The following is a 24355-nucleotide window of genomic DNA, read 5'->3' on the forward strand; positions in this document are numbered from 1 at the left end:
GCCATTCCAGTAAAATAGTTTACTTTTAAAATAGTTACCGATGTGAAAATTTCCCAGTGCTGGGAGTAACAGTCTAGAGCCAAGGTTGGGAGTGGGGCCAGGCTTCACCTAGAGCCCAGTTTAAGGCCCCTGAATCCCACCCTCTACTCCCTTCCAGAGGGAGGAGGAACATCTGAGGAGCCCTGAGTCAGTCCTCTCCCACACCCCCGAGGGCCTGCTGTGCTAGGCCCCTTGAAGGCAACAGCTCATGCAGAGGATTGAAGGAGAGGGAAACAGGTCAAAAACTAGAACTTAGAGGTTAATAATCCCAATGACCCCCTACACTCTGGCGGGGGGGAAAAAAACGGGTGGCTATGAAAGGAGGGTGGAGGATAAACACTGATGTAATAATCGCCTCAGCTCCCCAGAACAGACCAATTTGGGCTGACTGGAAGAAAGGTCATAAGCCCCAGCTGCACGTTACCATTGGAGAATAAATATTCCAGGAGGGAAAAACCACGAGGCCAGCTGGTGCCAGTTACAGTCAGTGCAGCTGGAAGGCCTGGTGTGGCCTGGCCCTGTTCGCGCAGGGAGCAGAGGCCAAGGGCTTGGGCTGGGTGGAGACCCTGAGGTGCAAGGGCAGGGGTGCCCTGCGATCCCAGTGCGGCGGTGGCGGGAAGGCGAGCCGGGCGCTAGTGCAGCAGGGTGCCCTGCTCCTGGGCCTGGGTCAGGCTGTCCTTGCGGTGCAGGTGGTGCACCCCCATCCTCTTGGGGCTGCGCTGGGGGCGGCTGGGGCTGGACAGTGCCCACACCCTGCCCTCGCCACGAGGCGCGCTGGGCCCCTCCTCAGTGCCAGCATCGCTGGGCAGCAGGCTCTGGCGCTCCTCCTCCAGGCTGATGGGCAGATTCAGCTCTTCCTCGTCCTCCTCCCTGGGAAAGCCAGGGTCAGCTTTGGGTAGCAGCAGAAGCCCGCTTTCACCAGGTGGGGACGACGGTGCCTGCACCTCATCTCCACCAGCAGGCCCAAGGGCAAAGTGGCGCTGCAGCTCAGGGAGTGCATCCCGGCCGAAGGCTGTGCGCTGGGCCACAGCAGCCGGGGGCGGAGCGCGGTCCACAAACGCCCGTTGCCAGCTGGCCAGCAGGTCCTCCTCGGAGCTGGCAGCGCTGGCCGGGGCACTGAGCGCCGGCGGGGCGGGGCGGGGCTGGTGCTGGGGAGAGGCCTGGGCCGAGGCAGGGCTGCTAGGCACGGGGCTGGGGCGGGCCCGCTCACTGCCCTCCTCCACCAGGCTCAGGGAGATGGCCTGGCGGGTGGCATATGTGCAGTTGGGCAGGGGGCTGTTGCGGGGGATCCGCACCTTATCCTCAGAGAACTCGATCACCCTGCGGCCAGGATACAGTGGGTGTGGCGGAGATGGGGTTGGGTAGGGGCTCAGCTTCTCAAAGGCCGGCAGGGGCAGCTCCTCCTCTGGGGAGCCCCCAGCAGTGCCCAGGGAATGGCACTCCCCGTTGGGTTGGGGGCTGGGGCTGCTCGGGGCTAGGGGGCTAGCTGAGTCACCCGGGTCACCCCCACTCATATCCACATGCACAAAGACATCCTCAGCCAAGGGGTGCCCGGCGCTGCCTGACTGGGCTGAATTGAGCAGGAGAGACTCCGGCTTCTCCAGCACGCGGGCAATGACCGAGGTGGGCACCACAGCCCCAGGGGCCAGGCCGGGGGCAGGCCCGGGGCTGGCGGCCTCCTGACCACTGTGCAGGTGCTTCCGAACCATGTCCTGTAGCTCACAGGGCAGCTGGGGTACAGGAACGAGAGAAGGAAAGAGACATGAAGGATCCCAGCCTAAGATAGCTTGCTGCTGCTAAGTCGCTTCAGTCGTGTCTGACTCTGTGCGACCTCATGGACTGCAGCCTACCAGGCTCCTCCATCCCTGGGATTCTCCAGGCAAGAACACTGGAGTGGGTTGCCATTTCCTTCTCCAAAGCATTAAAGTAAAAAGTGAAAGTGAAGTCATTCAGTCATGTCCTACTCTTAGCGACTTCATGGACTACAGCCTACCAGGCTCCTCCATCCATGGGATTTTCCAGGCAAGAGTACTGGAGTGGGGTGCCATCGCCTTCTCCAGGGCAAAAATAAAGGCTGCCATGTGCAAGGCTCCCTCCTCACAGTGTGCGGGGCACTTTGCTATCAGCTGTTCTCAGCACACCAAAGTATGTGCTCATTTTGCAGTTAAATGACTTGAAGCTTTTGATTAACACAGCCAGGATCTGACCCCAGAACTGGTGCTAAGGCTTACTCCTTCTGTCGACCCTGTCAGCCCTAGGCCGCAGCTCTGGGGTCTAGAGCTTCCCCTTGGAGCAAGGGGCTCTCTCAATTATCTTACGGCCCATACTTCTGGCATCCCCCTCCTTCCTGCATCAGATCTGGAAACTGAGACCCTCTCCCCATCTCTGTTCCAGAAATACCCATAGGGCCAGTCCTCACCCTGCCCCTAGTGATGGCCCTTGAGAGCATGCAGGACACCAAGCAGAGGCTGAGCTGCCTGGCTTGAGGGGAAACAGGAAGGCGAGGGGAAGGCAAAGCAGAAAGCAGGGGAGCCAGAGGTGCAAGGACAGGACAGAGAGGCATAGAAACTGGAGCTGGAGGGGTCCTAGAAAGGGTGGGCGGGCACTGGCTGGGAGGGCATGTTACTCACATCAGCAAACTTGTGGTTACGGAAGTGGGACTTGTTGCACTTGAGCAGCTGCACGGCCAGGTTGCAGTCCAGCCGGTACCGCTCCTGCAGACACAGACGCAGTTCAGAGCCCAGCCCCACTCGGGGAGTGGGGTGGGGACAGAGTGGCACAGGCAGGGAGGCCCCAAGATGCCGTACATTGAGCTCCTCCAGCTTGTTGATGGTGTTCTTGGCATCCAGCAGCTTGTTGGTCAGCTCCACAATCTCCCAGTCCAGCGTCTTCCTGTCCATCTCAGCCTTCTTGATCTGAGGCACAAGACTCACAGTGAACCCAGCCCAGACCCCAGCCAGCCCTTCCTCCCCTCCTCCCAGCCCAGAGACACAGGAAGCCACAGGTGCTAGGGCAGCCAAGGCACATGGAGTAGAGACAGATGATGGACAGACAGAAGGAGACCGGACACTTCTCCTGCGGTGCAGGCTGGCTGTGGGGCAGGGGCTTTCTGAGCGTGACCAACAGTTGCCTGGGCCCAGAGCAATCTAAGAGCGGCCCAACCTTGGAGGGCGCTCAAGGAGCTCTACATACCAGGGGAAGGAGCTTCTACCCTGAGAGGCGAGAACTGCAAACCCAGGGGCTCAGGCCTATGCTGCATGGAGCTGTTTCCAGGATCAGGCCATTGGGTGGGGGGAGGAGGCTGGGCACGGAGCGGGGCTGGGTGGCAGCTGGGGGCACCTGGGAGATTATCTAATCAAGCAGGGAGGGAGCTACAGTCTTCTGATCTTCAGCTCAGGGACTGGATCTACAGGCCCTCTTCCTCCAAGTGGCGGAGCTAGCTGCCACTGCAGCTGAGAGGCTGTGAATGTTCAGTGGTGACATCAATCAGTACGTCTGCCCAAGCCAAGAACAGGCTCCCCACCTGTGCCCCAGGAGTGAGGCACTGACTGCTGACCAGGCCTCCCATGAGGAAGAAGAAAGGACTGGGCAGGGGGCAAGGGCCAGGCCCCAGCCATCCCAGATCTCAGCTGAGCAGGAGGCAAGGGCAAGGGAGAAAACACACAAACTCAGACGCAACTGCAAAAATCCAGCTGTGGCTAAGAGAGGCCTGAGAGAAGAGTACAGCAGCGGCGGTGGCAGCGTGGGGGGAAGACGAGAGAAGAGAAACAGTGTGAACGTTAAGACGATCCTGACTCGCACAGCACATGGCAGGCCCCTCCCCACCACAGCCACCCCCTCCCGAGCCCAGGGCAGGACGGGGGCCCCCTCCAAGTCCAGCCCCGTGCTGTGCTGTGAGTGCAGCGCCAGCCAAGCTGCCCGCCTGGACAGATTACCAGCGTGTGCAGCTTGTCCTCCAGCTCCTGATTCGTCCTCTGGGAAGCCGTGTAGCTGTTCTGCAGCCTGTAGAGAACACAAGGCAGACCCCCGGGTCAAGACGCCGTTCTTCAGACCCTGCTCAGTCCCTTCTTGGTGTGGGATCTTGGGCAGGTGCCCCTCCCAGAACTTCAGTTTTCACATCAGAATCGGACCACCTCTGAGGCCACGCCTGGCTAACAACCCCCTGTGAATGGGGAGATGCATGCATGCGTGTCCCAGACCCCGGTCCCACACCTGCGGAACTTGTCCTTAAACTTGTCCAGCTCCTCCCGGCTCTGGCCCAACTCCAACTCCAGGCAGTCCTGCCCGATCTCCAGCTCACGCTCCAGAGCCTCAGTGCGCCTGGTGGCCGAGGCCAGGCGCCGACGAAGCTCTTCGTTTTCCTGCTGCAAAAGCCTGGGAGGATGAGGGGTCAAGGGCAGAGGGGCATCAGAGGTGGAAGGGCCACCTGGAGTCCCAGGCTGGATTCAGGAAGGAAGTAGGGGTGACAGAAGGACAGGCAGCTGTGGGCAGGGGACTCCCTGAGGCTCAGCCTGAGTCCAGGGAAGCATATCCCATAGGCCTGTTGCCCCTGAGAACACGGCTGGGCCTGGAGGGTGGGGGAGGCAGAGGGGATGGAGGGGGACAGTCAGCCCCCCTCACTGGAGAAGACAGAATTGCAGGGGCCACAGTAGCCATCTGTCTCTGGTTACAACCCAAGCCAGGCAGCCCCTAGCTCCAGTTTCTCCACTGCACAGTCAAGCTGCTCCATTATTCAGCTCGTGGAAACCCAGCCCAGGAGGGCCCTGCTCTGCAGAGGCCTCACGGAGCTGACAGAAAGGGCTGTGAGAGACAGCTGGCAAGGGAGGCGGGAGCTGGGGACTCGCCCGAGCAGCCCCTCAGAGCCACTCGCCTCCCCAACGCTCTCATCAGACAGATGCTTTTCCAGGAGGAATATCCAAACGTCAAGCTGCCTTCCAGAGTCCCTAAAATCCCCAACCTTTACCTCTACCTAATCCAAGGAAAAGCCCAACAGTACCAACAGCCTGGGGCTGAGGGGACCGAGCTGAGGCGAGGAGGCTCTTGGGCACCAGGTACTCACTTCATCCTCTCCGCATCAGTCAGCGGCTCCTGTGCACAAAAGAACAGAAGCGTGAGGCTTGGCTCTGGACCACTTGCCTCCCGCTCACTCCCACCTCCTCCAAACAGCCCCAGAGAGGGTCATGTCTGCAGCAAACGTGTCTGGCACAAGTGGGCTGCGGGGCCCCACAGAGATGGAGGCCGTCTAGTAACTTCTGGACCAGCTAAGACTACCCTCGCCCATGCCACCAGACTCCAACCCTGCCCTTCCCCACACCAGCTCCAAGCCCTCTGAGTCCTAGAGGCCATGCCACCTCTCCCTAGGCTAGACAGCCTCTCAGCTGTTCTCTGGGCTCCTAGCGGGCCCTGCAGGCTAGGCTGAAGACTTTCCAGGGAAGTGACAAAGCCCGGTGGGATGGAGTAGGGTCCGGAGCTCTGATGAAGCCCTGTGGGCCCCCTGGGCCACACCAGGCCCTCCCAGAGGCTTGGGAGGCACGAGTGCAGGACAGCCTCTGGGGTAACCCAGACGGAGAGGAGTGAAGCATCTCGACCTGCTTTCTCCCTCCTGCAACATCCTCCTCAAGCCCCCACACAGGTCACGATCCCAAGGGCCAGAACTCAGCCAACCACAAGGCAGAGCCAGCCCACGTTATGGCAGGAGGGAAATGTTGAGTGGCATCTGACTGGCCTCACAGCTTCAGGACGCTCATCACAGGCAGGACAATGAGGTGCGTGGCCCAGACTATGGCCCTGGGAGCCACTGACACCTGGACTGGTTACATTAATCTTGATGAACCCTAGAGACCACGTCTAAAACTGGTGGCGGGGGGGGGGGGGGGGGGGGGGGTGCCCAGAGGGTGGCACCTTGCACAGTATCTGGCCTTTTAATGTTTCCTGAATTGAAAATGGGCAAGTCGTGGATGGCACTTCTGCCCTGGGCACTTGGCACATGCTGGCCATCTCTCAAGTTCTCTAAATATGCTCCATGAATTTCAACAGGGTATAGACACAGTATCAAGGAGAATAAACTCTCCTCCTCCTGCAGGAGCTTAACAAGAGAGGAACAGCGATCTGGAGAATGTTTGGCGGTTGCCTGAAGAAGGCCTCCTAGGAATCTAATGCGGTTCCTAGCAGGGAGCACATATTTGATAAATGTCAGCCAAAGCAAAGCTGGAAGAAGGTCAGCCTTTTGGGGACAGTGGAGAATAGCTAGGCTGAGGGTGAGCAGCTGGAGCTCCCTAAAGGTGCCCAGAGGGGCCGCAGGTTGCACAGCTCTGCTCCACCAGCGGAGGGCCAGAGTCCCAGGCTCCGGGCAGGCCAGACACCTCTGTCTGATGGGCAGCCTCTCACACCAAGAATAATACCGCACAGATCACTGAGGCTGCGCTACAGACTCTGGGGCTCCTGGATGTGTGGACGTGTCACAGCCATCCCCCATTAGTCTGCATGGCCCCCCACGAGCATGGCGGCAGCTGAGAGCCCAAGTGGGTACCAGCAACACCACACCTGCACCCCAACTAGGGGAACCAGATGCCCCCTCAGGACAGCCAGGCCCCGCCTCAGGGGTCTGCAGCTGCCAGCTGGGGCAGGGGGACCATTCTTGCTGACCTCCTGCTCGGGCCGGGAGCCAGGGCCTTCCAGCCGCAGCTCACGATGCTCGGGTGGTGCCTTACGGTAGGGCTTCTTAGCAGGGGCAGCACTGGTCATTCTGGGAGGCGAGAGCTCTTCAACCTGCTGAGGGAAATAAGGAGAGAGGAGGCTTAGAGACGTGGCAAGAAGCCTCTGAACTGAGGGAAGTGGGGGACAGGTAGGGGCCACCAGGCAGGCAGATAGGCCTGGGCCGCTCCCAGGGTTATCTGAAGTGCTCAGCTCTGGGTGCCACTGCCTGTGGGTCAGTGGTGAGCAGGAGAGGGGTCCAGGGCCAGTGGGAACTCATGAGGGGAAAGGCAGGGCCCAGGGCCTGGGCACAGGGAGCATGGGTCGGGCTGGAGGAGTGACCCACCCCTGGCCCCTGTGGGCGTGGGAGGGCCACTGCAGAGGGAAGAGCAACTCTCCAAACACCAGTTTCCTCAACTCCAAACTGGGTTGAGTTTCAACAACCAATTTCATAGGGTTGTTGTAATGATTATGGAAAGCACTAACAACAGGAGCTGGCACTCAGATGCTCGACTAATGTTAGCTAAGAAAGTAAGGGCTTGAGATGTACGCCCAGCCTGGACCCCTCAGGGCGGGGCGTCTCCAGATTTGGGGGCCCTGAAGGTCAAGCCTCTCTGGCCTCCACCACTCTCTTCACCAGCTCCCACCAAGAGGGGCCACCTGCTGCCCCCTCACCCACCAGCCTCCCCAGGACGGGGCCCAGTGGGGGGCACAGGCCTCACCACAAACATACCGTCCGTCCGTCGGCAGCACTCTCTGTTCCGCTGTCCGGGAGTCAGCCTGCGGCTCTCTGCATCCCACGGCCCTGCCACTTCCTCTGGCCAACAGCTCCTGAAACCGGAGACGGGAAGAAAACAGAACCCAGGTGTCAAGGCCTGTCTGTCAGTGCCCACAGGAGAGCTACGCAGGAGAGCCATCGAGGCGGGACCAGAGCAGAAGCACTGGGCTCCCCATGAACAGCGTCCTGGGCCCAGGGAGACACAGGTGTGTCTGTGCGACCACGCTCTTGGCTTACCACACGCCTGATTCCAGAAGAAGCCTGGTCCTGTCTTGTCCCTATCCTGCCCCATATCTGTCCTGTTCATCTCCAGGGCCTCTCAGAGTCTAGAAACAACAACTCAGAGATTTGGGGGATGTGGGTTGCAGAAGAAAACACCAGGAAAAAGCCTAGGAGAGGCCCAAGAAGATGCTGGGGAAAAAAAAGAAAAAGCTCCTAGCAATGATTCCAGAGGAGCCCAAACACCAGTTCCGTGGGCAACAGTGGTGAACAGGCAGTGAGGTGGAAGGGAAGGTCCCGGCGAGAGAACTGGAGAAGGCAGCACATTAGAGCAATGACGGTTCTCAACCACGGTGATTTGGGTCTTCCCCAGCCCCTTCCTTTCCCCGCCCCTGATATCTGGCAAATATCTGAAGGCATTTCTGCTTGTCACACCAGGGGTGGGTGGTACAGGCATCTAATGCGTAGAGGCCAGGCATGCTGCTCAACATCCTATAAAGCACGGGGCAGCCTCCCACGACAAGGAACTACTGGCACACAGTGTTGATATTCCCGGGGCTGGGAAAGCCTGTGCAGGAAGCCCCAGTCTGGAGAGCTGAAACACCTGGCTTCCGGGCTCGGTGCTGCTTCTGACACATGATGTGGCCCTGGATAAGTCCCTGCCTCACTGGATAAGCTTGTCTCTCATCTGCAGAGAGATGGCTGGAATGAGTGGCCTGTGAGGTCCCCTCCAAGTTCTTGGGGTTCCGACCTCTCCCCCACCTGTAATGAGCTGGGCTGCAGCATGGGGGCAGCAGCTACCACAGGGACCGGTGGAGGCACCAACCTCAGGTGGCCTTCCGGGCATCAACAGTTCTGCCTCCGCCATCCACCTAACCAGAGCTGGGGGCTGAAGGAAGCCTTGCGGGCTGAAGCGTGTGTTCCTGCTGTCGGGACATGCCCTGGCTACGACTCCTGTCACATTCCAACAGGGCCTGAGGCGGGAGGCACAGTGAGGGGGTGGGGAGGGCGGGAAGAGGAGTGGCCTCCCCGCTCTGTCTGGGCAGCCTGGCCTCTGGCGTGGGGTTCTGGGGTGTGACAGCAGGCACGAGCCGCCAACCTCCAGCCCTTTGATGGCGAGGCAGAGCGTGTCCCCACAGGGCACAAGCAGCAGGCTGTGTCGGGCTGACTCCCTGTTCAGGAATCTGGGCAGGCCTGAAGGGACAGCACATTCCTGAGATGTGTAGGAGCAAACAAGTCACCCCCACAGTTCCCTGGGGCTACCCCTTTAGTGGGGCCCTGGGTGGAAGCTCCTCTGGCTGGGGGAACAGGCCCAGAAAGTGCCAAGCCAGCCCAGGTACCTGGGTTCTGATACTCAGAGGGTCTAAGTTGGGGTGTGGGGTGTGTGTGTATATGTTAGAAAAGGAAGAGTCAGATGGCAGGAGTGAGAGATACTGGTAGCCGGGTGCGCCCATGAAGTCCAGAGCCAGCCTCTGCCTTCCCCCCTCCTCCCTATTCCTACCAGCGCTCACACTGCCCTCCAACCCCTGGGACACTGGTGTGGGTGGTGGGCGGAGGACACCGCTGTGCCTGGGTATCTAATCATCCTACCCGTGAGGAGAGGCAGCGGCCTCACTCCGCTGCCCCAGCTCGAGCTGTCACATGTCCTACGAGCTCATCTTGCCCTGTCTCAACCTCACGGCCCCACAGCACATATTCCTGGGGCTTTCATGCCCAGATAATCTGGCTTGCTGAGGGGACAGGTAGCGTGGATATGGCTAGTAGTGAGACGGGTCAAACTGCAGACTAGGACTCTCAGATGAACAACAGTGGTTTTGGAGGTTCTTTCCCCCACCCAGAGGTGCCCTTTTCATACATATCGGAGTCACACGGAGGGACATGGCTCCCGACTGGGGAAGCAGAAGGCCACACCCTGCTAGGGAGGACAGTCCACCCAGGAGCCGCAGCGATCCCAACACAAGTCCAGGAGGGAGACTCTGTGCCACTCCCTGCCCCATATCCCTAAATTCCAGTGCATACTGGGGCCCTGGTTCCAACTCCTGAGGTCTGCTAAGGGCCCAAGATCCAGCCTGGAGGGGACCACAGTTCCAGCACTGAACAGGCACATACAGGCCTGGCAGGCTGCTGGCATTGCAGGGAAGGTCAGCCCCAGGGGTGAGCGCGACGCCAGGCCTACTGGAGAACATGGGGAGCAGCAGCCGGGCAGCAGGGTCATGGGAGGAGAGGAGAGGCAGGTTACAAAGCATCAGAGCAGCCCCTCCAGGAAGACCCAGCTCCTGGAGGCCGCCTCCCTAGCACACAGCTTTCACCCAGAGATCTCCAAGCTGCTTTGGAGTGTTTCAACCCGAGGTCGACTCCTAATCCCACAGCAAGAAAAAGAGCCCCCCAGGGAAGGCTGGACAAGTCCAAATGGGCCACAGGCCACAAGGAGCAGGCAGACAGCCCTTGAGGTCTCTTAGCCTCTGGATGCTGTGCTGGCTCCAGGGCACCTCCACGAGAAGGGTCTTCTAGAAAGTCTAGAAACTGACAAGGAAGAATTCCACTCCCACCCCTCACCACAAACTACCTGAGCTTCAAGGAACTGGAAGCAGAAGACTCAGGATGTGGGCTACCACATCTCAGGCTGGGTTTGTGCAACAACAGCTGTGCTCTGGGAGAAAAGTGAAAGTGGCTCGGTGGGTCCAACTCTTTGTGACCCCCATGGACTATACAGTCCATGGCATTCTCTAGGCCGGAATACTGGAGTGGGTAGCCTATCCCTTCGCCAGGGATCTTCCCAACCCAGCAATCAAACTGGGGTCTCCTGCATTGCAGGTAGACTCCCTACCAGCTGAGCTATGAGCGAAGCCCTTCTGGGAGAAAGGCTGAGACCTGAGTCAATCCCCCTGGCTGACCTGGTCTGGGGCTCTCGGGGCTGCACCCGCAGGCACTGTTGAGGGAGACACCCCCCCCACCCGCCCCCCACGTTACGGAGGTGAGGTGAGAAGGAAAGCAGCTCTCCTCACAGCCCCCACCCCACCTAACCCGCCTCCTCCTCCCTCTCCTGCAGAGTATTCATTCTTCACTCACTCAGGAGCAGTTCAGAGGACTCAACTGTATCTGCAGGGTGGAGGGAGGGGGCAATAGCCTCGTAATTGCCATGTTGCAATCTGCCAGTCGGCGCAGGCCCCTGTTGCCGCCTGCCCTGTATTAAACACCTTCTCCCTGACTGCAGCCCACGGGCACGATTAGCTGCCTCCAGAGAACAAAGTCTGCTTTCATTAGAGATGGGGCTCGGCACGCACAGCGAACCTGCGCTCTGAACCCGCTGAACACCTGAGCAGAGCGTGTATCAGAGGCAGACATAAGGAGCAATATATCCCAGGGGCCGGCTGAGCAAAGGACAAAAAATCTGCCTGGCTCCTCTCTTGAACCAGGGGACGGCTCTCTGACTCGCTCCCCTTTGCGGACAAGGGTCGTGTGTGGATGTGACCAGGGGCCACCCCCCCCCCCCCCGAGGTCAGTCCTGACACTGCTGGAGGACGAAGCAGGATGAGGAGGAGCCCTCTTCAGAATCTGATTCTCTCCAAACCGCTATCCTTTCTCCTCCTCCCTGCAAACACCCGCAGAGGCAACAGTGAAAGGTTCAATTCCAAGAGCCGAGGACACTCTCTTACTTCCCTCTGCCGTCCCTTCTGTGCGTCTGCCCAAGGCCCAGGGCAAAGTCAAAGGTGCAGGAGAGGAAGGGAGCTCCCAGCATCCAGCTTTCTCTCTGCTCAGGGCTCAGAGGTTACCCCCTTGACACTGGCCGAGCAGAGGGAGACGACTGAATCCAAAACAGGTGTGGCTCAAACTCTGCCCTCCCCTGCACCCCCAGGTCTCTTCTAGCCCCCAAGTTCTGTACCATACCCCTGCTCCCTACCCAGTTCAGCTGCCTACCCAAAGAAAGTGCCTGCCTCTGCAACTTCCATCACCCACAGTCTCTTTAAGAAACGATGACCCCAGCAGTTTACCTGGGCTCAGCATTTCTGTACTTACTGATGTCTCTGTCCCCAGCTGTCACTGAAATCAAGCAAGTGAAGGACCCTAAGGAGCCAATGAACCCAATCTTCTGAATCAGGGAAGGCACACACATCACAAAAATCATTAATGCTCTTCTTTCATAATTCACCCAAAGAAAGTCAAATGGAAGGTAGCAGGCATTGCTGCTTTTAAAATGAAAGGAAAACTGGCCCCTTTTCAGAATACCCCAGCTGTGCTGTATGCTGCCTTACCCCAGCAGGATATAAATTAATAATAAAACCAAATATGGGCCCTTCCTAAAGCCCCTGGTGAACCACTAAACAGGAGCGTGTGGTCACAGGGACGAGCGCCTCCCCTGTGGGAATGGTCCTCAGCTGTGAAGTGGTCCCTGAACCCTGCAGGCCTGGAGGAAGCTGCGCCTCGCGGGGTGGAGTGGGGTGGGGGGCAAGACACACTCCTACAGCGCAAGCCCAGCTGCTTCTCAGGCCTCTGAGATCTGGGATCTGGCTCCAACTAAGGACCAAGAAACACAAACCTCCACCCTGCAAGGGCCAGCCCCTAACCAGGTGGGCCAGCAGGGGGTCCGGAGACTGCCCTGTCCACCCCTAGTCAGGAAGGCTCCTATCCCCCTTGGCTGTCAGTGAACAGCTGCACAGAGCCGATCCCACTGAGGCAGCCTGGGTTCAGTCCTCCCAGCGCTGGGCCCCGGTTTCCGGCGCAGCTGTTCCCGAGATACCTGAGCAAAGCCCTGAGCGATCCTGGGCGCGTGGCAGGCAAACAGCCAGCAGAACACGGGTGGGGCCCAGGCAGGCTCTCCTCTGGGCCGATGACAAGGCTGGAAGATACCAGTCTGTGTCCAGACCAGCCCCACTGCCCCTCCCCCAGGCAGGCCTGCCACCCCTCTGGGAAAGCACAACCTCACCCTTTTGGGACATGCTGCCTGCGGCCCTAACCTGGACCCCCGCCCACTCTAAGCAGAACAAACTACAGGTATTTAAAAAAACAGAATGGGTGGGAATATTCTGCCCCAGAGTCATCCCGAGGTCTCAGAACTAGTGCTGGTGGCCGGTGAGAGCTTACCTGGCTCCCACCAGAACAAAACCTCAAGTCTATCCACCCGGCCTTGCTCAAGCCAACGCTTGACAGGAGGAAAGGGGCTGAAGACTGCTGATGAGCCAAGCAAACCAACCCCCACCCAAAGGGGGCTCCGAAAAGTCCCCAGATCAGAAGCAGCACATGACCTTCATCCCCATCCCACCCCTGGGGAAGAAGCAACCCTCCACTCCTCACCCCTTCTGCTCTCCTGGTCAGAGCCAAGCTACAGACCCCTCCAGTGTGGGGCTGCTCAGCTGCTTAGTCGTGTCCAAGTCTTTGCAACCCCATGGACTGCAGCACGCCAGGCTTCCCTGTCCTTCACCATCTCTCAGAGTTTGCTCAAACTCATGTCCACTGAGTTGGTGACACCATCCAACCATCTCATCCTCTGTCGTCCCCTTCTCCTCCTGCCCTCAACCTTTCCCTCCAGCTTGCTAACTCTCTATTCAGGGTCCACACCATCCACGGAGCCCCTACACCCTCTCTTGTTTATACACTCCCACTCTGTGGACGCCAGCAGCTTCCTGTCCTCTGTCTCCTGGCTCAAGGGAAACAGAGGCAGCTTAGAGGGCCTCCAGGTCTCAGGTCCCCCTGTCTAGCGCACCACACTCCGGCCCCCTCCCCAGGCACTGCCCCCGGAGGCAGCAGACAGGGTCTGTCTAGTTACCTGTGCAGACCACCAGGGCACCCAGCATAGTCATCATTCCTGCAACCTCTGGACCCCCCTTCTCCTTTCCCAGCCTGGAGGGAGGAGGGAGCCTGTTGGGAGCTTCTCCATGGCAAGCTGAGGCCAACGCCTCCCTCAGGCCCACTGTGGAGTCCAGAGCCAGGTCCTGCCCCCTCTGGCTAAGGTGCCCTTCCCAGCTCTTTTCGGTTAAAGTCCACCTGAAGCTCCAGACGTGGAGGCGGTGGGGGGATCAACTCCTCCCACTCCACCTCCCAGAGCAACGGTCACCAACGGGAGCTACATCTCAGATGGGTATCCGGTTCTGGGCTCCAACTTTCAGACAGAGCTTCACTCCTCTGTCCAGGCCATTTCTCACAGCCAGGCCAAGGTTTTCCTCAACCTCCCAGTCCCCAAGAAAAACCTGCAATTTCAAATCTTATCCTGGGATGGGAATAATGGGGACACCATCTTCTCCTTTTTCCTTCCGGCTATGTCCATGAGGGATCTTAGTTCCCTGACCAGGGATTGAACCTGGGCCCTCGACAGTGACAGCACTGAGTCCTAACCACTGGACTGCCACAGGAATTTCCATCATCATCCCCTCTTGATAAAGGGAGGAAACTATCCAGTCTAGCAGAAAATTCCCTTCCTATTCTCCTTCCATCTGTCTCTGCAGCATGAAACCAACAGCACCATAACTGAGGGATGCTCTCAAACTCCATGGTGCTAAAAGCAGATTAAAGAGACATGCTGTTCTAAGGGAGAACTGAGCGGCTCATACTGCCTGAAGGGAGGGATGGGGGCAGAGCCCAACAGCCGGTTGGCAGGTGGACAGGCGCCTGTGCACAGCCCCACCTACAGCAAGGAGACCGGGCAAACGGAGGGAACCCAGTGCTAAGGACAAGCGCGCAGAGGAGATGGCTCGGTGTAAGCAGAGGGGAGGAGGCCAGGGGCAGGAAGGGAGACAAGAGGCGTGGCTGGAGGCACCTTCAGGGTGGGTTAGCTGGCCTGGGTCAGACTCACAGGGTTAGTGTCTTCTCCCCAACCAGCCAGCTCTCCTGGTTAGCGTGGTTAGCAACAGACTCGTGGCAGACGCCCTCCAGGCACTCCATACAAACAGACAGCTTGGTCTGTGAGCAGCCCAGCTCCGGAGCTGCAAAGAGAGAGCAGAAGGAAAGCCAGGCTGCAGGATGCCCGAGGGTACACACTGCCCTCTCCTGACAGGGACGCTTCTCCGGACTTGCCGCCAGACCCTGCGGGGCCTCTCCCCTCTGGCAGGCAGGCCACATGGAAGTATAGCACCCACCCTGCCAAGCAGTGAGCCTGGCTGGTGACCCCAGGGAGCAAGGCTCTCTGGCTGTCAACAGAAAGAGAGCATCACCGTGGTGGAAGGGGGCACTGCTACCAGGAGGCAGCTCTCCTGTCTCACCTATTCCCGGAACACCGCTGCCAGGCTGGACCACAGCCCTGAAAGCTGCTTCTAAGAACAAAGCTACCCACAGCTGCAGCTGCCACCTCGCCCAAGCCTGTGCCAGCAGAGTCCACCCCATCCCCTCCCACGGGGTCCGAGGAAAGGCGCTGGGAGAGAACTGGCCCAGGGACCGGAGGTTGCAACAAGAGCTGCATGGAAAGCACAGCACAATGGGGCAGTGTGCGCCCGGCCCAGAGCCACGCCAGCCCAGGGAACGGGTGACACATCGCCACCTTCAGCTTCAGAAAGGGTCAGGGGATGGTGTTTCCCAGGGAGCTGGCCCCAAAGGAGCCCACGGGGCAAGGGTAAGGGCGAGGCCACAGTCAGGCTCCCCAGACCCTGAGAGGGACTCCCCCACTCCCTCAGAATGACAAGGCCCAGAAAAGCTAAGGTTCTCAAACAGCTAGCCCAGGGAACACTCTTCCCTGAAGCCTCCAGAATCACCCAGGGAAAGTGACACACCCTGGCTTGGAGATCTCCAGGCAAATGTGCCACAGCAGTGGAGTCCCAGAGACCCCCTGCCCTGTCCAAGATGAGACCCCTGGGGAGGCAGGACAGGAAAGTTACAGCATAGACATCAGCAAATACTGCCTGTGATTCACAGAGAAGGGCTGGCAGGGAAAAAGCAGGAGAACGAGCCCCATTCAGTCTGATGATATGACGACTTGGGGTAGGAAGGGGAAAACAGAGACCACCCTGGCCGCACACATAGGCCTGGCTTCTCCCGAGCCCAGGCCAACGCTGAACACGAGCAAGAGAAGCTCCAACAGGCTTCCCAACTGGCCCCTCGCTGGGCTCCCCGCCTTGCTCTGATAGCCCTGGAGGTCCAAAGGCCGAGGCCTGACCAGGAAGGGTGAGCTAGCCATCTAGCAGAGAAGACGCCAACTCTTCCTGTGGGCTCTGACCGCTTCCCTGGACTGGCAAGGAAGCATGGCTATGGGCAGACTGCCTTCTGAATCCTCGACACAGACATACTAATAAATAAACAAACACGCACCAGTTGGGTCTGGTGTGTTCTTCAAACGGGGAGCAGCAAGTGACCTAGTTAATCCAAGGTTTCAGACAGCAGGGGTTGAGAAATCAGGGAAGTCTCCGCCCTTTCCAGCCAGAGATGAAAGAAGAGTGAAGGAGAGAGACACACGTGAGCCGGGGGGTGCTGGCGCCCCCATCACGCCCGCACCCACCCTGATTCCCACTCCAGGGCACTCCCACCAGAAAACTTCATCCCAGCATAAAAGACAATCCCTCAGAGGTAAGCAGGGTGTCTGCTGTGGCAAGAACCGCTGGGAAAGCTGCTCCAGCCCTCCCAACGAGCCAGCCAGCCCCCCAGGAACACACCAAGCTGGGAGGGAGGCTGCAGCCTGGGCTCCTCGAAGGCTCCAGCAGGGACTAATTCCCCCCTCCCCGCCCTACCCAGGGTTAATTGTTAGGAGGGCAGAACAAGCTGAAGAATAATATGTATTACTATTGAGTTGTGTTTATTTTACAGGCAATACATGATGGGGAATGTCTGGAAGTATTAATACATTAGAATGATTAGAAGGATACAGGATAAATGATTAACAGTATTCCCTGTCTTTGGAAAAGGGGGCTTAGACAGGAGCAGTGGGGGAAGAAAGGGAAGGTCTTTTTACTTTATTTTTAATTTTGTATATTTTCCTGTACGGTTGGTATTTTCAATGAGGTGATACACCATGTTTATGATGAAAATGCACTGTTTCTTGACAAATGGACAAAATCACTCCATCTGCACCGTGCTGTACCCTTCCAGAAGTGCTTCCCCTTCAACTGTATTTCCTTCGGTCCGTGTAGCTCAGTGAGGCCCAGGGAACAGGTGGAGTTCTCCCATTCTGAAGTGACACAGAGGATAAAAGACTTGCCCAAGGCCACAGACACACAGGGACAGAGCCCTCCACTTCCGATTCCAGTTCAAAGCCTGGAAAGCTGTCTTCTCCCGGGAGCCAAGGAAAACGATGACAATTCTGCCCTGAGGGAAAGCCCTTCAAAGACATCTGAGACCGAATTCCCCATATGGCTCACCTGGAAAGGGGCAAAGAGGCCACTGCTTATCACCCAAGGTGATAAGTGCAGAGTTCTACCCCGCTGGTGAGCTTAATGGAAGCCCAGGGCTTTCAGGTCTAGGCTGACTCTTCGCAAGGCAGTCCCCCCATCAGGGAGTTCTCTGTCAGTTTACTATGAGAACATAAAAGCGCTTCACAAACAGGGGGCTGTGTCCTTGATAGATCCCAAATGTCACCTAGTAGACAGCTGGCACTTACAAGAGAGACCGAACAAAGAAAGTCTCACTCTTCTACTCACGGACCCTCACTAGACTCAGTCCCTCGGAGGCCTAAAAGCACACAACACAATCCAGTCCAGCTGGCTCACCCGCTCTCCTCTCAAATCTGCTTAACGTACAGCGCAGCTTATCACTCCTGCCAAGATGCCATCATAAGGACGGGCCACATTGCAGTGCGCACCCCACACCAAGGGATGAGGGCAGAGCCGAGGGAAAACGCCTTCAGTCCACCTCCAACTGCTGGTTTCATCCTGTGGTTCTCCTAGGCGTGAACAAGGCTGTACCAAGATATCTTGGCTGTGAGCATGGAGCACACCAAGGTAGGACCAGCGATACCGCAGAAAAGCCAGCAGGCGACTGCAGGCACTAAAAGGAGCTCGACGAATAACAAAGCGGGTGCCGGCAGCCAAAGCCTTTTTAAGATGCTAATTAAGCAAGAAAATACACCTGTGTGTACTTCGGCGCCTCCTTTAACTCCTTCCGGCTGGCTTAGGAATGCGTGGTTAGAATACAAGGCTGAGGAGGGAGACAGCTGAAGCCAAGCGCCTAGATCATTTAACCGCATTAACTCAACCCTGGAAAATAATTAGTAATGCGATTGTTAATATTATCACCTTTTGTTTATGCAGGACCTTCCTTCCTGAGAGTTCAAAGAGTTTCAGCAGATAAGATTTTATCTGCTTTAGTCTAAGAAAGGACTAGACTGGGAACAGGACTGCTCAGCACCTCCTATGTAGGGGCTAACCAAACGCTCAGCCTTCAATAAATGACCTTGCCCCTAAGAAGTTTCAAAGAAAGGCCCCTAGGTGGGGAGAGACAGGTTAACAGCCCCCCTGCACCACAGTGTGGTGAGTGCTCTCAGAGCAAACAGGAGAGGCATCTGGCTGGGGCAGGGGAGTTAAACACCAGACAGAAAGATTGCCCTCTCAAGAACCAGACGAATCTTCCTGTGATTGCAAACTCCCATTGGAGTGTGGCCCGGTATTATACAATTAAGAGGTCTAGACTTCTGGAAACAAACCTCTGGCGCTTGTTCAGAACTGGTGCTGAAGAATTATCCGCATCAGCTATACTGAAAACAAAAAGTAAAAGAATGGACAGCAACCCTTGGCCTCCCACCCCATTGCTGGGGAGCACCTGAGTTCATCAGCCTGTTCTGTGACTGGAGATCATCGAAGCCCCCCACCCCCCCCCCAAAAAAAAAAAAACTGGGACAAGAAGTCTGGCTTTCTCAAAGCCTAGACCACCAGCTTCACCCAACATTTTTTCAGTCCACAAAACACCAGGGAACATGGATCCTCAAACACCCCATCCAATACATGCACATGTATGGCTGAGTCCCTTTGCTGTCCACATCAAACTATCATAACATGTTAATTGGCCATACTCCAATAGAAGTTTAATAAAAGAACAACAGCAGCAAAAACCTACCCCATTTAGTCATCTCCAGCCTTAACTACATAACAAATCCACCAGCTACTCACTCCCACCTGTATCCACCAAAGTCATTGCTAATTTCACATGCTTGTCACAATCCATCAAAGGAAGCATTTCAACGTAAAAGATGGGAAAAAGCATCAACAAACTTCCTTTGCACACTGACACTGTTCCCCAGTCTCACCTTTTTTTGTTGCTCAGTGAAAGAGACAGACAGGTAAACAGATAGACAAGTGTCAGAACAGAGGTTCAAAGTGCTGTAGGGACCAAGAGGAAGAAAGGAAAACAGAGAAGTCTTCTCATCCAGGATGACAGAGAAGCTGGGTCTCAGGAGGTCAACAGAGTTTCAGAGACAAAGGTGAGCATGATGCAGAGAGTGAAATGCACAAGTAAGAAAAAAAAGTAAACATGTTCAGAAAAGGTTCCGGAGCAACAGGAAACTCAGGACAGATGAAACACAGTGGCAGTAACTCAGGCTAGAGAATGGAGTTTGGGCCTCCAGGCACACAAGGCTGAAGACTGTGGACTCTATCCCAAACAAGAGAGAAACCATGGCCTCAAGGGAAGAGACAATATATTTTTTATAGGAAAGTAAATTTTTACAGCAGCATGGAAGATAGAGTAGGGAGAGACTGCCCATCACATTTCTTTCATTCTATACGCAGCACAGCATTATAAAGCACCTCTTATGCACCCTGCACTATCCCAAACGCTAGAATACAACAGTGAGTAAGCCAGTGTCTGTTCTCAGGGCACTTACAGTCTCGTGAGAGCCAGACAAATAAACAGGCAATTACAATATAGCCCAAGTGTTAAAACAGAAGTAAGCACAGGACAGTAAAAGGCAGTGGGATCCCAAAGGAAGTGACTTTTAAAATGAGACCACAAGAGCAATAAAGAAGGTAAAGGGAGTCTGGAATGCAGTACAACCAGCGTGTACAAAGACCCAGAAGCTAGAGAACGAGGTAAGTTTAAAGAGCTGTTAAGGGATTTCCCTGGTGGTACAGTGAATAAGAATCTGCCTGCCAATGCAGGGGACATGGGATCAATCCCTGATCTGAGAAGATTCCACATGCCACAGGGCAACTAAGCCCGTGTCCCACAACAACAGAAGCCACCACAATGAGAAGCCCATGCACCAAAATGAAGCGTAGCCCCCGCTCCCCACAACTAGAGAAAGCCCTTGCAAAGCAACAAAGACCCCGTGCAACCAAAACTAATAATACAATTTAAAAAAAAAATTTTTTTTAAAGAGCTGTTAAGAGGCTGAACCCTACTGAAGAAATGAAGGCCCAGTTTACTCATAGGACTTGGCACTCAAAATATGATAGCGAAAAGGAGGTGAAGGAATTTGATTCAAAGATAACAAATGAATACAGCGTGTTATGAGAACAAGTTGATTTAGACAACAACAACAAAAGAATGGTAACAGGGGAGAACTGGCTCAAAATCCATCAGCCTTCACCCTGAAGTTCAATCGTTTGCTAAAATGTGACCTGAATCTAGGAAGTCAGAGAACTTCTACCAAAACACAAATACGTACTCTATGGAGATAACACGTTTCAGCATGCTGACTGCAGCACAAGTCAAGATAAAGCACACCATCTTGAGGCCTGTGGCTCCTCTGTTGATGGAGGAGGGGAGCAGAGACTGATAGATGCTCTCAAAAGCACATGCGCTATGCTACAACAGACAGAAAATTTCATCACGGGGCAAGTCCTAGGTCCTGAGCCCCCGACACCATGAGCCCAGGCGTGTGCCTGCCCTGATGGCAGAGTGAAGAGTCATTTACTAAAGAAAAAGATGGGCCCTGAGGGCATGTATTAAATAGACAGGGCATGACTCAGAAGGAGGGAAAGGGTGAGTCTTAAATACTGGGCAAAGGAAAGCTGGTCGTCAGTCAATCCTTACACATACTCTGCCTCCTGCCTGGCTTAAAGGAAAGAAACCTGGGCGTGGCACCAGGGCCTTCCTCTACAACACAAGCTTCAGCAGAAGCACATTTATTTTCCAACTTCCTCTCATGTTAATACCACAGTTTTTCCCCTTCTGTGGTTTGCTATTTTTAAAGAAAGACGCATGTAGACTGTCTGTGAGTTTAACACTATGGTTCCTTCAACAGTTCATGTCAGTAACCATAGTCAGAAATGAGCCTATATTTACATCTACATTAACTAACACAAACACCGACACACTCAATGCACGCTAAGAATGGAGCTCTATGTCCTGTCTGCTCACCCCACCCAGCTCAAAGTTCTCCAAAGAGCAGTCACCAAGTTGAATCATGATGACAGAGTTTAGATTTGGCGAACATGGCACAGGGCACTCCCACACCAGTCCCTGTGTGTGTGTTAAGGCACTTGAGTCGTGTCCGACTTTTTTCAACCCTATGGACTGTAGCCCGCCAGGCTCCTCTATCCATGGGATTCTCCAGACAAGAATACTGGAGTAGGTTGCCATGCCCTCCTTCAGGGTTCTTCCCAACCCAGGGATCAAACCCAGGTCTCTTCCATTACAGGCAGATTCTTTACCACTGAGCCACCAGGGAAGTCCCATCAGTGCCTGCAAGGGTTATTAACTCTGAGAGGAAGGGGAGAGCTGAGATAAGAGCTCAACTCCTAAAACATTTTTTAAACAATCAAAAAAATGTTTACTACAATATGGGTTCACATCTAACCATCATGACAAGCAAACAAGAGACACAAATTGCCAGTAGGCATATTTAAAAGTTAACTTCATACCAAATGCCAAAAAAAAAAAAAAAAAAAAAAGCTCAACTGCTTAAGCCTGATTGCCTAGCTTCAAATCCCAGCTCTGCCACTTACTATCTGGGTGATACTGAGCAAATTACTTAACAATGCTGCACCTCTATTTACTCTTCTGTAAGATGGGGATACTAACAGTATTAAACTACTAATCCACTTACAAAAGTGCCAAGCATACAGAACATGCTCAGTAAGCACTATTATTATTATCTTCATCACTCGATGGTATATTGATAATTCTACAGCCTCACAGTTTCAAACAGGAAATCACTCGCATTTTAATATGACTTTAAATAGTTTAATGAGGATATTCTCACTATATGTAAAATCCATACTATCCTCTTCTCACACCAGGAGAGCAGCTCAAACCAGTACAGGTCTGCCACAGAGAGACACCAAGTTCAATCACGAATCAGAAATTAGGGCTGAGATCTGGCTAGCATAATAACAACAAATATCTATACTGAATGTCAGGCACTGTTCCAAATGCAGTAACGTACGAACTTCTTTGACCTTCGCACAACTCTATGAGAGAGGTACTTCAACCATCTCCATTTGACTGATGAGGAGGCTGAGGCAGAGAGCTGTGCAATATCTAAAGGTCACAGAGTCACAAATGGCAAGGTCTAGGTTTGGACAGGCAATCTAGCTCCAGAGTCGGTGCTCTTAATCTCCATGCAGGCTCACCACACTGTCCTTGCTGGTTACAATCTCCTAGAGGCATCTACAAATTGTTCTCAGAAAGAGAAGTTTTTCAACCTTCTAGGAATGAAGTCACAGCTCAGTAACACCAGTTCTTCAGATACCTGAGGGTACTGAAGCTAGTCTAGCGACAGTGACTTAGGCTGGTCTGCCTGGAGTAAGACTTTTGGGGACATGGATGGGTTGACAGTAGGGAGCAGAAGATGGTTAGTAAGGAGTCCTCGATCAAATCAGACTTGCTGATCCAACCATGGAGCAGATGTTTCAGCAGATGCTGAAACAGGTTCCAGTAAGAAGCATGCTCCTAATTCTGGCTTAGGCATAACCAAAGGGCATCAAAGAAGTGGGAACCACACTCACTGCGCTCTCTGCCTCCAAACCCCTTCTCTTTCCTCCAAACCCAAATCCACTATCTCTAAAGTCATGGTTAGTTTTGCTAATAAAACTGTTTTTGTTTTTTTTTTGCCACACCACATAGCCTGTGGGTCCTAACTTCCCCAACCAGGGATTGAACCCATGACTCCTGCATTGGAAGCACGGAGTCTTAACCACTGCATCACCAGGGAAGTCCCCAAAACTTAAAAAAAAAAAAAATTTTTTTTAAATGTGGTTTGATAGGAAGATATAAAGGAAGAGGAAAAAACTACCAGAAGACAAAAAGGCAAGTTCTACAAGCCTTTCCTTGCATCACACTGCTCCAGGTTGTAAAGCAACTCTCAAATATCAGGGGTCTCAGGGACAGAATGATGTGAAAAACATGTGCAGAGCTTTGCACCAGTCAGCCTGACCTCTTACCATAAACTGATCTGGGTTTCTCCTCCCTAATCCCAACCTGCCTGCCTCACTCCTCTGACCCAACCTAGGCACCAAATCCATATCCCCAAATAACACGGGCCCAAATAAATGAGCCCTTCTTACCGAAAGAAAAGATCAAAAGAGGCAGACATGTGGCAAGAATGAATTCAGGAATCGGCGACAGCAGGTGCCTAAATGGTTAATGGACACCAACCAGAAGTTTGTTTTCTTATGGCTGCCCACCATCTGTCACCCACAAATCTCCACTTTGGGCAGGAGACCAAACTGAAGATGTGATGGGGAGATCAAACAAAATACAGTGACCGTGAAGGAAACTGCTTGTGACGGGGATGTGTTAAAACATTTTCAGTCTGATCTCTAGGCTCTTGCCCACGTTCGCCTGCACAGGTGAAGGCATACAAGGCTCAGTACTACACCCAACTCTCAACAAATCAGCGTGAGATCTAAGCAGAAGACTAACTTAGGGACCACAGGCAAAAGGCAGCCTCTAGAGAAGAGCAGCCTTCTCAGAATAAATGATTTTCAGCATCACTCGGAGCCCATGCATCCTGCTTCCAGGGAGCATGCCAGCCTGTCAACGGAGGCCACCTTACCCGCTCTGGGGTTGAGCTGGGGCAAGTCGCTACCTCTTCTTCTTTCCAAGCAGGCACTGTGATTTCTTCCAATCCCTGGGGCCCCTGAGTCTTCAGCTGAAATTGGGGCAGATGCTGCTATGAGAACTGTGGAAAGGCTGATCTAAGTCTAGAAGAGGGTCATTTGTTTGGCTTTAGTTCCCTCTTTCCTTCAGGCTCTCTTCCTCCGTTCCCTACTATTCTCCTCCATGGAAAAGACCCCTTTTCCTCTCTCACCAGCCTGCGCTAGGGCCTCCACTCCACGCTCCGGGCTTTTTACTCTTGGCTAAGAAGTTCCGCTCCAATTCGTGACTCTGCTTCTTTCTCCCTGCACACCTACTTCTGGCTCCCCGCCTGGAATCCCCTCCCCCAAGGCTACCACTGGAATCTAGGCCCCCTCCCCTCCATCCCTATCTCATTTTTCTCTCTGCCTCCAACCTTCCACCACTTCACTTCCTCTTCTCAATCCCAGAGCTACTCCCTCCGCCCCAACTCCCCGTTGGCATCCTCACGATCCCCTGCAAGTATAGACTCCCAGCCCGACTAATCCAATCCCACAACAAACTTTCTGCCGCTGCCCACTGCCTTCAGACCGCCATCTTGCCGCGGGGCAGGCCGGGTAGTGGCCACGGCCGCGGGAATCCCCACGCACCAGGCGCCGCGCGTCATCGGGGGGCGTGGCCATGTGGGTGTGGCCTCCGACTGGGGCACAACGGTGCGGGACCCGGAGGAAAGCCGCGGATCCTGTAAAAGCAGGATTT

At 55.0% G+C, this 24355-nt stretch overlaps 1 protein-coding gene across 9 annotated transcripts; it reads right to left on the reverse strand.

Moving 5' to 3' along the window:
• On the reverse strand, positions 1-24243 carry TJAP1 (tight junction associated protein 1). Of its 9 annotated transcripts, none has more exons than XM_040249594.1 (12): positions 24160-24243; positions 23577-23672; positions 14517-14646; positions 7466-7563; positions 6685-6807; positions 5099-5127; positions 4252-4413; positions 3975-4041; positions 3719-3748; positions 2847-2954; positions 2670-2753; positions 1-1769 (listed from the first exon to the last, which is right to left on the reverse strand). In XM_040249594.1, exons 5-12 carry the CDS (start codon positions 6781-6783, stop codon positions 672-674), a joined length of 1677 nt encoding a protein of 558 aa, XP_040105528.1. In that variant the 5' UTR covers positions 6784-6807; positions 7466-7563; positions 14517-14646; positions 23577-23672; positions 24160-24243; the 3' UTR covers positions 1-671. The 9 variants fall into 9 exon arrangements, with proteins under 9 accessions (XP_040105528.1, XP_040105527.1, XP_040105525.1 ...); XM_040249593.1 differs by having other exon boundaries at positions 6685-6810; XM_040249591.1 differs by lacking the exon at positions 14517-14646.
• Between the last annotated feature and the right edge of the window lie 112 nt (positions 24244-24355).

The sequence above is a fragment of the Oryx dammah genome, unplaced genomic scaffold (assembly GCF_014754425.2).
Source record: "Oryx dammah isolate SB20612 unplaced genomic scaffold, SCBI_Odam_1.1 HiC_scaffold_11, whole genome shotgun sequence".
Taxonomy (NCBI): domain Eukaryota; kingdom Metazoa; phylum Chordata; class Mammalia; order Artiodactyla; family Bovidae; genus Oryx; species Oryx dammah.